Here is a 14,698-nt window from a genome sequence, read left to right as displayed (position 1 = left end):
TGTATTGCCAGCCGCGTAACCAATGTTAGTTGAACAATGCCGACAAACAGCTTTGGTTCGGTCCACCTGTCTTTGTCCGTCATCCTTGTACGTAACTGCGAAACCAAAATGTTCCCAAACCGGAGACTTCAATGATGCTGGAGGATTTTCAGCTCAACTTTATCTGCGTTCGCCATTTCGACAGTTCCTCAAATTACTGACTACATTTGAACGCATCCCTGTGACCAGCCCTCATAGTATGCCTCTCATCCAATGAAATGACTTGCTCGCTCTATGACGCGTTGAACCCAATGTGAGCAAATTACCGCAGCACCTGAGATTACTTCCAAAAAGTTGTTCACGTTCTCAATTTTTTACGTTTAACGTTATATTCGTTCGGTACACTTCGGTACACACGTGTACCGAACCGAAGGGCCCGTACCGAATCATTTCGGTACGGGTACGTATACCGTTACACCCCTAATAGATAGATAGATGGATGGATATACTTTATTGATCTCAATTTGGGAAATTATTTTGTTTCAGAAGCAGTGTGTTCAACATTAAAATACAAATACTTAAAAAGTAGAACAGAGAATGAACAATTACAAATAAAATGAAAAATAGTATATCAAATATAAACAATATAAAATATTCTGGATAATAAAATGTTCTTAAAAAAAGTCCTAACCATGGTGGAGCACAGACATGCTGTATATACAGACAATTGCAAATTGTTCATGGTTATCAGAAGGAGAAACTCAAACTATGTAGCAGTGAGTTCTTATGTGTTATATATTACGGTGTGTATATATAGCCTTCTAATGTTCCTATCGTGTTCTTCACTCCTTGTGCTCTCAGACATGTACATCCTTGACGACGACAAGTGTGATGTCCTGGACCCCTCAGATGAGCCCTCTTACTTTCTACACTCCAAACCAGCGAAGGACCGCAGCCCCTTCACCATCCTGGCCTCCACCCGCTTCGTCCGCACTCGCTTCCTCAACTCCCTGTCCCTCCCGAGCAAGAAGCTGCGCTCCACCAGCGACCCCAAGATCCCCTCAGGCTCTCGCACCCCCACTGAACTCAAGATGGGCAGCATGAAGCGGAACAGGACGGTGACGGAGCCTTCTATCTACAGCCCCAACCAAGACGTCTTCACCCCTGTTTTTAACGGCAGAGGAATGCCCAAGAGTCCCACGGTCAGCCTGGAGACGTCCTTTGTCGGGACGAGGGGGGGCTCTGAGGAGCAGCTCGTAGAGGGCGGGCTGGCCAGGGTAGGGGGCTCCTCCCTCGGGTTGAGTGGCCTCGCAGGGCATGGTGCGGGGGAGCAGCCCAGCCGAGAGAGGGAGCAGAGCAGCCGGGAGCGTCTAGCAGGGGACGGCGGCTCCTCGTTGAGTGGAGGAAACGTGGGGGGGGTCGGCGGAGGTACTCAGTTTAAAAGCCGCAGTCAGAGCTTTAACACGGACACCACCACCAGCGGCATCAGCTCCATGAGCTCCAGCCCCTCCAGGGAGACCGTGGGAAACCCCGATAATCCCGAACCAGAACCTGACTCCTCTGACTGCGTGAGCCTCAACACTGTGGTGTCGGCCAAGACTGTCAAAACGCTCTCCTCACTCACCCCCCAGGCTCAGACCAACCACATGTCCACTTCCAAGTCCGCCACCGCCTCTCTGGTACCGCCTGGCTCCTCCCACACTCTCCCCCGCAGAGCCCAGTCCCTCAAGTCTCCTTCCCTGAACACCATGAAGAACCTGGCCGACTGCAGCTTCATGTACACCAGCCCGCGGGACGCCCTGGGCTACGCCACGCTGAAGAGGCTGCAGCAGCAGAGGATCCAGCCGTCTCTGTCTCACAGTGAGGCGCTGGCTTCACCCGCCAAAGACGTGCTGTTCACCGACACCATCACCATGAAGACCGGCAGCCTGGACTCCAGGTTAACGCCTCGCAGGTAAGGCCAATATGACAGAAAGCATCCATAGAAAAGGTTCTGCAATAATCCAATTATTCATTTTTTCTGAACGATGGTCGTTGTTGCATTAACTAAAAATAAAATGTGTTTCCTCGCCCTAGAGAAACAATAAGTTACACTTTTTCTATGAAGACTGCATCTATACTGCATTATGAGGGCATTCACAGTGAATTATAATGGATTTATAATGCTGCTTGAATTCACTCATTAACAACTCATGCTTTCTGATGCATGATATCAACACAAAAACAATCATTTGACTTAATAATCTATCTACTATTTCTTCTGATAACTTCTGATACTGTGTGTACCATAGCACTGAAACAGTAAAGTCACGATGTATTATAAGTCAGCCTGTAGTTTATAACGTATCAAAAGCATTTATAATACGCCTTTAATTTATTTTCAGCAACATCTAAAACCTTTTATGACCGGTATAAAAGTGCATCTTGGGTGTAGTGAATAAAGCTTTATAAATGCATTGTAATCCGCTATGAATGCCAACATGATGTCATATAGCTGTGGTCTTCGTAGAAAGGGTTACCGACAAAACATTTCACATTTCTATTTGTGCTACTGAAGCTTAAGCAGCGTGTGTGTGTGTGTGTGTGTGTGTGTGTTCTTTGTGCGCCTTCTATGTCTGTCAGGATATCAGACAGGAGGGGTACCTGTCCAGAGCCCCCCGTCATAAGTCCATACCGCAGGCTGTCCAGAACACTTGTCCCGCGGTGGGTGGAGCGACCCAGTGTCCTCCTTAGTAGAGCCGTAGCTTCTAGAACTGACCCAATCAGATAGCTGCTTTCTCTAGCTCTATGTCTGCAGTTCATTTCATATTGCTTTGACTCCTGTAGTGTGAAAAAAACCCATGTAGATTGTTCAGTGGCTGTTTGGTCGCTCCTCTTAGAGCTTCCTAGAGGTGTAAGTAGTACACAAGTAGAGATAGAGGTTATAATACACACGTGGTTATACTGTTTTCTCTGGTATGAAGACGTTTTTGTTAAAGTAACTAAATCATGTGAAAGCAATGGTGGGTAAATACATGTCAGACAGAAGAGGCTGAAGGCAGGTCAAATGATGGTGGAACCTGTCAGTGGTGTGGAAAGTGTTTTGAGCTCCAGCAAATAAGTTTACTGTAATCTCAATCATCATTTTATTTATAACCCATTATAAATAATACATAACAACTTTGAAATGTCAACTAATGAGACTAGCAGTGCTGCACAACAGTTACATCTCTTTCTATAGAAATTACGAGGATAAATATATATGAAATATAATTCAATTTAGATTTGACTGATACAGTTTTGTAGTATTAACAGAAAACAAATGTCCCTGAGCCTAAAATTGTAATTGTTAAAACGTAGAGGTGTTTAATAAAATGAAATGGTTGATTGTTCTGGTGTGTATAGGTGTGTATAGACATTATGTTTTATTAGACCCACCAGTTGATAACTGTTCAAGAGCCTCCACAATAAACGTATAAGTATAATGCATTATAGCTGTGATCTATATTGAAATTGTTAATTACAAAACAATCATTTTTGCAACTATAGCTTAAGCAGCTTTGTGTCTGGGCGAGGGGTTTTGCTTCTGTCTACATGGTAATGAAAGGTGTGTGTTTTGTGCACCTTCTATGTCTGTCAGGATGTCAGACAGGAGGGGTACCTGTCCAGAGCCCCCCGTCATAAGTCCATACCGCAGGCTGTCCAGGACACTTGCCCCGCGGTGGGTGGAGCGACCCAGTGTCCTACTTTAGTAGAGCTGTAGCTTCTAGAACTGACCCAATCAGATAGCTGCTTTGACTCCTGTAGTGTGTGTAGAGTGAACAAGCCCCATGTAGAGTATGCAGTCACTAGTGGTTCCCCCCTCATAGAGCTTCATAGAGAACAGCACACAGGTAGAGATAGGTGTTATAACATGCATGTGGTTACACTGTTTGTATGGCATAACAATGTGTTGGGATGTTAAGTATTATAGTGTAATAATTGATTGATTATAAAAACAATCCTGCACAGTATTTATTTCCTTCTATAGAAATTAAATCAAACATTGAATCAATTGAATTGGTAAAACTATGAATGTTTTGTTCTTGGAAAGGAATAGTGATAATATATAACATTGTTGTTTTTGTCGAATATCAGAACATTAATGTAAAATGGCTAAAGCGGCAAATATTTAAGAAGCTTGAACTTTTTTTGAAAGATAAATAAACTCAGAAAATCGTGGCTAATACAATGTATTTGAATTGATTCAAAACAACACAGACTTTGTCAAACGGTATACTTTCATTGGCCAATATTAGAAATAGTTATATAAACTTTTAGGTTCAGGTTATTTTGTCTACTCTAATAAACCTTTCCCTTAATTAATAATCTTAATAGGTAGTTTTTTAATTTGTGAAACTTCAGACTTTTCATCCTTGGGTGCTTTATTATATTTTAAATTGTTGCAAGTAGATATTAGAAACAGCTATGATGCTCTTTGGATGAACAGGTGTTCTGTGATTTCAGCTGCCGCCCTGATAGCTTTCTTTAGAGTCCCATCGCCAACCCTTCTTTCTGTGTTCACTAAAGTCCGTCTCTTTGCTTTCATCCAACATTTCTTTCACTTACTCCTCGTGTTCCTCGTTCTGTCCCAGTCTCTCCCCCCGGACCCTCTCACGCTCCTCTCTTGCCCTCCCTAGGTTCCTGAAGGCGCTCAGCTTTGCCTCTCTGGATAAAGAGGAGCTGCTCAGTCCCATCAACCAAAGCACTCTGCACCGCTGCTCCTCAGTGCGCTCCATGGTCTCTAGCGCCACCTACGGGTGCAGCGACGACTACGTGGGCCTGGCTCTGCCCATGGACATCAACGACATGTTCCACATCAGAGACTCGGCCTACTTTCAGCAGAGGATCAGCCCCCCGTCGGAGGAGCGCAAAAGCTTCCTCTTTGGAGATGGAGACGGTACATTCAACTTAAGGCCTGATTAAATTATATTTAAATCCCAAAATTAAGAACAAAAATATTCTGAAACCGATGGTTGTTATCTATAGGCGGGTTCACACCGGAGTACTTTTCCCGTTTAGTTCCGTTAGTACCCCTTAATGAGATAAAGCAAATAACTTCTCCTTTAAGGTTACAATCAGAAAGTTGATATCATCAGAAAAAGTTTTTTATTTTTAGTAGATTTATACATAGGAGGAATTTGCTTTGGTGTAAATGGTGCAGACACAGAAATAAGGACAGGACTTATACTTATACACATACTGTAGAACTATAATAGTTCAAAAATATAACTATTGTAAAAACTATAGTATTCTAATTATGGAGTCCAATAATGAGCCTATTATTGCAAAGATAATTCCAAGTTACCAATCCTTCTAACCATGAAGTGGAGATATATTTATTATTTTATATATATTTATTATTTTACTTTTTATGTTTTACTACATCCTATGGTATTATATGATATATATTTATTTTATTTGCCATGAATCTGATTTGTTAAAAAAAAAGAAATGTGACCATGCCTTCCAGGTGGTGGCTCCAACACTGGAACTCTCTGCCAATTATTATTATATATTATTATTATTTATGTTTGACTAAATCCTATGTTGTTATATAATCATGCAAAACTGCAATGGATAAAATGATTTCACAATATTTAAAAATAGCAAATAAAGAAAAGGGTTGATTTTTTAGCTAACTGAGTTCCTCTGTGTGCAGGAGACCGCCCCCCCCCTCCCCTCCCTGAAGCAGCAGTTCAGCATCTCCGAGCTGATCGTGTGCCGCGGCGACAGCCAGACCCACACGGTGGGTTTGGACGAGACGGGCCTGCAGGAGCACACCGAGGAGAACTGCCTCTACTGCGTGGGGTCCAGCGTGCTCGGATACCCCACTCGGCCGCCCATCAACAACACACACCCCCGCACAGGTCAGCACACACACACATACACACACACACACACACACACACACACACACACACACACATCCAGTCGTTAACATGTAACTCAGTGCAGAATATAACGGGATCTTTCTTTGTTCCAGAATTTGTGGATTTCCAGCCGTGGGGAGCGCAGAGCGGCCATCGCCTGGAGGTCATGCCTCAGTCCAAGTTATCCGGCGTGTCGGGCTGCAGCGAAGCCGGCGTGTCCCAGGGGTCCGTCTGCAGCACGCCCATCCCCGCGGACATCGTCATAGGGAAGACTACGAGTAAGTGAACACAACCTGCAGAGCGGGGGGGTTTCTATACCTTATCATAAATAAAGAAACCTTTTCGTAGTAAATATTGAATATTTCTTCATTATGTGTCATGTAGGCAGCAAGTCGATATCAGAAGACGGCCCCGCCTCCCGAGTCCTGCTGAGGAAGGAGGTGCTCCGCCTCATCATCAACCTCAGCTCCTCTGTAGGGACCAAAGGCCACGAAACAGGACTACTGACGTATGGCTCTCTCTCCTTTTTATTGCTGCGACTTGGTTATTTTTGTTATCAATTGATCTGCCCATTTTTCCACATGTGAATCCATTCATTGTTTGGTGTATAAAATGTCAGGAAATAGTAAATGTCCATCCTAGTTTCTCGAAATCCAAGTTGATGTCTTTAAATGTCTTGTTTTGTCAGTGAAAAACTCAAAGAAATACAGCAGCTCTATTTAACATTTTCTGAGATGCATGTTCATTTGCAAAATGTATTTTTTTTTGCAAATGGTGTTTTTTTTTTTTTACACCTGCATACCCTTTTTTCTCCTGCAGGATAAAGGAGAAGTTCCCCTACGCGTTTGACGACATCTGCCTGTACTCCGAGGTTTCTAACCTCTTAGCCCACTGCATGTTCCGCCTGACCTCCAGACGCTTCATACAGGAACTCTTCCAGGACGTGCAGTTCATGGCGGTGAGACATCATAACCGCTGTGTCAACACACTCGTATATTACACCACAATATGTAATAACTAAATGTTTAGCATTTTCACCTAAAAAAAAAAGAAATGTCTGCCTTACATTTTAAATATTGCTGAAGGTATAGCATTTTACCACTTCCGGTTCCTTCGACAAAAAGCAATGCAATTTCTCCATAGGATTTTGGAAAATAGCTGGAAATAAGGTCTGTGGTTGACAGATGATCTAATCGATAGATTTATGATTAGAAAATGATAAAAGTAGGATAGACATGTGGATATTATCCGGCTGAACAAAACGTGATCTGTCTCTTAAATGTGTGTCAACCACAGACCTTATTTCCAGCTATTTTCCAAAATCCTATGGAGAAATTGAATTGCTTTTTGTCGAAGGAACCGGAAGGAGTTTACATCCGGGTTTTAGGACGCGTCACTGCGGCACAAGTTGTGAAATAATACATGTATGTGTAATTACCAACCAAAGTGTGTGTCTTCATTCATAAAAATCCTTCTTACAAAATCAGAACTGACTATAAATTAATTATAACATATATAATTAGTTCAGATATTTATAGTATAAAGAAGTAAATGTTTAGTTTGCTCCACCTACATCAAACGAAATAAAATAACCAATGCAATATTTCATAATGTATTACAATATCAAGTATTACTATGAAACGGACTGAACATGCATTACATTTTGTCGAGTTATTACATTAATTGTGGTTATACCTCCCCTTCCCCTACATGATCTGAAACTCTACGTCTTTGTCTACCATCCCCATGTCCTTATTTCCCAGATGTACGAGGAAGCAGAGGGGATCCTGATGAAGATACCAAAACCTGTTGAAGAGGACGAAGACGCTCCTGCAGAATCCTGATCCTCCTCCTCCTCCTCCTCATGTGTCCCCTGCCACCCTACCAACATGAACAAATGGACTGACAGAGTATAATATGTAACGTTAGGAAGGCGTCTGGAATGTTTCTGTTACTCAGACCGAGTACCATAGCCAAGGAAGAAGAGGAAGTGGTCATCGCTCGCCTTTCTTGGAAACGAAGGATGTCGATATCTGTAAACACAATTCAACCCGACACGCTGTTCAAGACTTTTTTTAACAGGAAAAAGGGGGGAGCAGTTTTACCAAATACTGTTTTCAGAAGGGTCGGCAATCTTGAGCAACACTCACAATAATACATCAACATAATGCTAAAGGATCATTAGGACAAAGGCTCTCGTTGTGTTTTTAAAGAAGAAGAAAAAAGTAACATTTGATCTCTTTCCGGAGATGGTGGTTTTTCCTGTAATGAATTGAATAAGGCATGTTGTTGTGTCTACCCAGTGATTCCTCTGCCCCCCCCCCCCGCGTTATTTTCTCCTTATGAAACAAAACACTACAGAAGGGTCCTGCTGTTTTTCAAACTCATGTGGAGCCTTCCTGGTTCATATCTCACCCCGACTTGTGATCTGTTCGCCCCACATAACCTGCTTCTCCTTCCTCACCTCTTCCTACAACCTGTAGCCTCTCGTCAGCACAGAAAGCCAATTACTTTTCTATGACTTGTATCTCAGACAATCAAACATCATTAGTATTGTATTTTCTAAAGCACTATATAAGTACACAAGGAGAATAGCATGTGATTGAATGCTAGTTTATTCCATCCTTTACTTGCTTAGGACCTTTTTAATGTTTTTCTTCAGCTCCTCAGGAGGTGGGCTAATCTTGTGGAAAGATTATAAGTTATTTCTAGATTGATTCATTACAGATTTAGTACCAAATCTCTGCTTCTTACCTCTGTGCTTCACCTCCACTGCATGTGCAACAAGCATGGCAATGTTGTAACGTCACCTTAACGTGTTTCTTGCTTGTAACTTAAAAATAATAATAATAATAGATTGCCATTACATGCTGCCATCACATTGTTGGAATATAATGACCCCTGAATCTGTTTCCACAATGCAATATCACTGTCTGTCATTGGCTGAGATGGAGGAGGGGGAGTGTGATGACTTAAGGATTTGTAAAAGGTTTCCAGGGAAACTGGGGATCTCTGTTTCCATTGGCTTGTTTTTGCTATAATGCTGCTACACAAATGGACTCATAGAAAGATGATTCATAGATCAGCTGAGTGATGTCAGATCCGATCTATTTATTATATGTCTGTACCATAGAGTGAGCTCGACCAGAGAAGAAAAAAAAAGTTATTTATATTTTTTCCTCAAGACTGTATTATAATTTAAAAAAGATTTTTCTCTTCTTTTGTTTGTTGCCTGAATCGTGGTTTCCCTTGTAAAATGTGTACAGTATGTTTTTGGGGGCATTGATGACCTAAAGAAACATACAATCCTATCAAAGGGATGCATTGTTAATAAAACAAAATTTGAAATACCCAAAACGTTTGATGCTTCTTCATTTATTTAAATGTTTTATTTGTCAATTATTTCTGAGTTTTACTAATGTTTCAGTTATGACAATGAAGAATCGCTGATCAATCATCAATCAATGTTTATGTATATAGCCCCATATCACAAATGTTACATTTGTCTCAGTGGACTTCACAGTTTGTACAGAATATCAGTATGACAATACAACACCCTCTGTCCTTAGACCCTCACATCGTACAAGGAAAAACCTCCAAAGAATTAATGGGGAAAATGGAGAGCATCAGAGGAGGGATCCCTCTCCCAGGACGGACAGACGTGCAATAGATGCCGTGTGTAAATTGAAAAGATAATACATTTACAACATAGGTAGACACATGCATTTCCAAATGTTTGGAAATGCATGTGTCTATAATAAGAAGATGAATCCACGAGGATGTCAACAATCCTGTGGGAGCCATCAGGGAAGTAGTATGGTGAGTCAGGTAGGACCGCAGAGACCGGTTCAGCCACGACTCGAAATCCAGGGCTCAGGATGCAGGACTCAGGATCCAGGACCACAGCCACGACTCAGGATCCAGGGCTCAGGATGCAGGATCCAGGACTCAGGACCACAGCACCAGGATCAGCCACGACTCAGGATCCAGGGCTCAGGATGCAGGACTCAGAATCCAGGACCACAGCAACAGGCACAGCCACGACTCAGGATCCAGGAGACGCGATCCAGGACTCAGGACCACAGCAACAGGCACAGCCACGACTCAGGATCCAGGGCTCAGGATGCAGGACTCAGGATCCAGGACTCAGGATCCAGGACCACAGCCACGACTCAGGATCCAGGGCTCAGGATGCAGGACTCAGGATCCAGGACCACAGCAACAGGCACAGCCACGACTCAGGATCCAGGGCTCAGGATGCAGGACTCAGGATCCAGGACTTAGGATCCAGGACCACAGCAACAGGATCAGCCACGACTCAGGATCCCGGCGTAGATACACCAAAAAGAAATTTGGGGGAAGCTGGTTTATTCTGAACATGAGAGTACACAGGTACAGACAGAGAGAACGAAGAAGTAAGGTGTCCCCCGACAGTCTAAGCCTACAGTATAGCAGCAAAACTAGGGCTGAATCTAATCAGCCCTAACTATGAGCTTTATCAAAAAGGAAGGTCTTAAGCGCACTCTTACAAACGGATAGGCTGTCTGCCACCCGAACACCAACTGGAAGCTGATTCCACAAAATTGGAGCTTGATAAGAAAAGGCTCTGGCTCCCATTGTACTTTTAGACTAGGAACAACCAATGATTGGGTCTGAAGCCAGTGAGTGATGGTAAAAATGTTTTTACTTTTACTTTATCTATTCATCTTCTTAAAGGAGCTCTTTTATGCTCATTTTCAGGTTCATATTTGTATTCTGTGCCTTTACTGTGTCATTTTTACATGCTTTAAAGTTCAAAAAGCTTTTTATGTTCCTCATACTGCCTCCGCTGCAGCACCTCTTTTCCCCCTCTGTCTGAAACCAGAGCCCAGTGTGCTCTGATTGGTTAGCTGACCAGCTCTGTTGTGATTGGTCAACCACTTAAAGATGTCCCGCCCCTTACCCTATCTCGTCGGTGAGTTGGAGCGCTAGCGAATAGAAGTGCGATTGTTTCATAGTGATGTCACTATGAGTGTGGGAGAGAAACTCCTTCTGGAGGGAACACAGGGATGTTAGCATCTGCAGACCCTTTACATGCACACAAACCTATAACATTACATTACATTGCATTTAGCTTTTATCATTTAGCTTTTATCCAAAGCGACTTACAATAAGTGCGTTCGACCAACAAAATACAAACTATAACACTCTACAGGGAAGGGGAAACCCCAAAAGCATTTGAAGGCAGCCTCTAAAGAAGAGGTGCAGTTTATCATGACCAGACACATGGAAGGACAAAAAAAAGATAGAACAAACAAAACTCTGCTTAATAACTTTTCAGTAGAAACCTTTGCATGAAAGTACAGGAAGGGCATTAACAGATGGAACTTAATGATTACCATATTTATTTATATATTTAATACACAATAGCTGTCAGTCACATACAATTGTATGGATTTTAAAGAAACTAGTGTGTCGAGGCTTTTCTTCTATGTACCATAAATACAATTATTATAAAAAATGATGATTCTAAATGTTTAAACACATTAAATATTTTTTTTATTTTACAGCAATTTTCCATGCTATGCTATTGAAGAAACTATAACATGAAAAGATGGAGTGTGTGTTCCTTTAAATCCCTCTAAACAGTGCTAATGTAAAGTGTTCACACATACAGAATAATTACATTTAATACAAAAACTACAAAATGACTAATTCAAGAACATGTGTCGACTTCCTGTCCTGTCAAGAAATTCCACAATAAAAAAAAACAAATCTAGCCCGGCTGCAGACGTGTAGTTTCTCTCATGTGGAGGCAGGAAGGTTGACTCTCTTTGTCGCATTGCTTGGATATATTGCACAACTGTGGTTTTGTCTTCAGTCCCACTGGTCCATTTCTGATTGAGGTACATAGTAAAGCGAATGATTTCCATAGGGAGCCAAATAGTTGACTCCTTGTTTGCTATCTCTGTCCTGTTTCTGTGTCCATCCTTGTTCAGTTTGCTACACAAGTATTTACTCATCAGAGCTTTAAAACAGTTTTGTTATTGGCGCTCAGAAGCTATCGATCCTCTCTTCTTTCTCCTGCTTTTGATTCTCTTCAATTTGAGAAGGACTGCTGGCGTCCTTTGTAGGGTCCTGTTTTATCTCGCTGTCTTCAAAGCTCAGGTTATCATAGATATGTCTCATATTGTTCCTCATCTCCAGGTCCCTGGCGGCCTTCGCTTTGACCTGCTGGAGCTGCAGCAGCACGGCTTTGTTCACACCAGGACCTGAGCAAGGAAAACAACGAGGTGTGAGTCAAATATATTCAGATTTTCTCCAAATCTCTTTGCATAATTTTTTTAATCAGTTTAAAAGAAAATGTTTAAATACAATTGTCACAAGTTTTATTGCATCAATTTTTTTTTTCATGCTTCAAAACCTTGTTTTTGTTTATTTGCCAAAAGCCACCAAACGGAAAAGTTGCTTTCACCCTGTTTTAACGGTACTCGGCAAAATGTTTGGATATTTTTTCACCATGCTAATCAACCAGGGATCTTTCATTTTTATTTTAGTTATATATTATTTCATATCACAGTGAGCTTTTGAGATTAGGGTCTTCAGTAGCTAAATTAATAAAACATTTATTTGTACCTCCTTACAGATTTTGATCATTTAATTGAACATGTATTTTGCAAGTGATTGATCAAACGATTTAAGAATGTTTAGACATTTAAAAAAATCGGATAATTTCACTCAGAATCAACTCCTAAGTTATGATAAATTAGTCGCATGCAAGTATTGATATTGCAAATTGTCGACAATTGTACTGTTTTGCACACGTACCAGAACAAGAGCAATTTTCATAGTAAATGCTAATTGCAAAGATTAAAACTTCTCACTCAAGAATTGATAAACTGAGATAAACTGCAATGTAGCTTTTCAAACCTCTTTGTTACATATATAAACACGCACCTATAAAGTACTTACCAAAGTAGCTGAGCAGCACAGGGAGGAATATGAGTCCGTGAGCCATCCCCAAAAGTGTGATGACTAAGTTTAATCGGAAGAAGAAGATCTGGATGAGCTGCGCTTTGGCAAACGCCAGCACGAGGATGCCTGGCAGGTTGGTCATAGCAACACCAGCAAACACCTACAGGGTCAAAAATACATATATTTATAAAAATCAAATGTTTGTATTTAACAATTTGTGCACTGGTTTGTCTTATGGTTAACTCACCGCGCTGCCCATGTTGGCTGTAGCCTCCTTGGCTCTTTCTACACGTGTTGGTTTAGTGCTGAGTGCAAAGGATCTCGTCATATGAGACACAAACTCCACCGAGATGCCCACCGCCTGCAAACAACACAGAGAGTAGGCAAGTAGAGTAAGAAATTAGCATATAAATGTATTTGAAACATCTTGCTCTTCTAACAATGACATATAACATCACAGATTGTCTACAAGACATGTAAAAAATACTAAAGTAAGATTATAGCAATTTATTTTTTCAACCTGCATAATGAAGGGGACCTAACAAATGACTGAAGATCTAAAAAAGATTGAAATTGGAGCAGCAGAGGCTAAAATATCTGGATTTCTAGCACCTTAATCTGGAACTAGGAACACCGTTTGCATGTTTTTCCAAAAAAAATGCAACTACCCGAATTGGCGGAGAATTTTTAAAACTATGGGTTACTTTAACAATATTGTTTTTTCTTCCTTTATAATGAATAATATTGATATTCGCAACTGTGTTCTCACAGCTAAACCAGTTAACCTAGCATATTGTGTTAAATAAATCCCTTTAGTAAAACAGAAAACCTCATACAACTGTCTTCACAGGATGAGAAGTACTCCTTATTACCAGTAAAACTATCTTCATATGTAAGATCAGCGCAGCGCCTCTTTAATTGTCTTACCGTGACCAGGTTGATAAGGGCGACGGCGTTGTAATCGATGTTCCACAGAGTCATGACCCCAACAGTGTCCACGGTGATCATGATGATGGTGATGAGGTTGAGCAGGCCGGAGCACAGGTCCAGACCGAGCAGCAGACAGCACACCACGAAGGTGGGCAGCAGACACAGGGAGATGTTGAACAGTCCCTCTGGGACAATGGTCAGGTACTGCTCATAAAATACATTGGTCACCCTGGAGGAAGGAGAGAAGACAAACAATGGTCAGAAATGACAGACAGCAAAGGTTTAAAAGGGGGCCTATTATGGGGTTTTCTCTCTCCTGTAGTGTGTTATAAAGGTTTGTGTGCATGTAAATGGTCTGCAAAGGCTAAAATCCTGAAGTTCAAGGTAGGGAGAGTTTCTCTCCCACACACTCCCCCCCTGCCTGAAACGCCTCCATTGGACTTTTAAGGGGCGGGACATCTCTAAACCATACAACAGAGCCGGCCAGACAACCAATCAGAGCAGACTGGGCTCTGGTTTCAGACAGAGGGTAAAAAGAGGTGCTGCAGCACAGGCAGTATGAGAAACTAAAGAGCTCTTTGAATATTGAAGCATGTTAACAAGTCACAGTAGAGGCACGAAATAAGAAAGAATCGTTTTTGTAAAATTATCAAGGTAAGATACAGTTAAATGAATGTACATACGTGTAAGGAAATACTTCAAAGTCGGGTGAGGTGCCTTCGATTTTCCTCATGCTCATTGTGATGTTGTGGGCCAGCTCTCTGGCCATCTGGAGTGCAGCAGTGAATTCCTGCGAGTTGGTTAACGGTGTGTGGTACGCCATGAACCGAGAGGCTGGGAGCACAGGGAAGAAAACATTCATTAAAAAACCACTTATTTTTATTGAATTTAGGCCCTTCTTCCATTTCATGTGAATAGTTGTTGATTTTATAGCTTCCATACAA

The 14,698-nt window shown here is 41.7% G+C and overlaps 2 protein-coding genes across 7 annotated transcripts in view; one reads left to right on the top strand and one right to left on the bottom strand.

Annotated features, from left to right (window-relative positions):
- LOC117543895 (rapamycin-insensitive companion of mTOR-like) overlaps positions 1 to 9,227 on the top strand; it is a 34,292-nt gene extending 25,065 nt beyond the window's left edge. The window contains exons 31-38 of one of the 4 annotated variants that reach the window (XM_034212529.1): positions 841 to 1,933; positions 2,602 to 2,682; positions 4,638 to 4,901; positions 5,665 to 5,867; positions 5,984 to 6,148; positions 6,255 to 6,378; positions 6,690 to 6,828; positions 7,634 to 9,227. In XM_034212529.1, coding sequence (XP_034068420.1) covers positions 841 to 1,933; positions 2,602 to 2,682; positions 4,638 to 4,901; positions 5,665 to 5,867; positions 5,984 to 6,148; positions 6,255 to 6,378; positions 6,690 to 6,828; positions 7,634 to 7,714 — 2,150 coding nt within the window. In that variant the 3' untranslated portion in view covers positions 7,715 to 9,227. Of the gene's footprint in view, positions 1 to 840; positions 1,934 to 2,601; positions 2,683 to 4,592; positions 4,902 to 5,659; positions 5,868 to 5,983; positions 6,149 to 6,254; positions 6,379 to 6,689; positions 6,829 to 7,633 lie in introns of all 4 variants that reach the window. The other 3 variants (XR_004568614.1, XR_004568613.1, XM_034212528.1) reach the window with 3 other exon arrangements.
- Positions 9,228 to 11,237: 2,010 nt separating this feature from the next.
- npc1l1 (NPC1-like 1) overlaps positions 11,238 to 14,698 on the bottom strand; it is a 28,381-nt gene continuing 24,920 nt past the window's right edge. For all 3 annotated transcript variants that reach the window (XM_034212523.1, XM_034212521.1, XM_034212522.1), the window contains 5 exons: positions 14,438 to 14,588; positions 13,752 to 13,983; positions 13,072 to 13,185; positions 12,822 to 12,984; positions 11,238 to 12,121 (listed from right to left, as the gene is read on the bottom strand). In XM_034212523.1, the coding sequence (XP_034068414.1) occupies positions 11,904 to 12,121; positions 12,822 to 12,984; positions 13,072 to 13,185; positions 13,752 to 13,983; positions 14,438 to 14,588 (878 nt within the window). In that variant the 3' untranslated portion in view covers positions 11,238 to 11,903. The remainder of the gene's footprint in view (positions 12,122 to 12,821; positions 12,985 to 13,071; positions 13,186 to 13,751; positions 13,984 to 14,437; positions 14,589 to 14,698) is intronic.

This window comes from Gymnodraco acuticeps, unplaced genomic scaffold, assembly GCF_902827175.1.
Source record: "Gymnodraco acuticeps unplaced genomic scaffold, fGymAcu1.1, whole genome shotgun sequence".
In the NCBI taxonomy this organism is placed as follows: domain Eukaryota; kingdom Metazoa; phylum Chordata; class Actinopteri; order Perciformes; family Bathydraconidae; genus Gymnodraco; species Gymnodraco acuticeps.
This window is presented reverse-complemented; position numbering and strand designations above follow the sequence as displayed.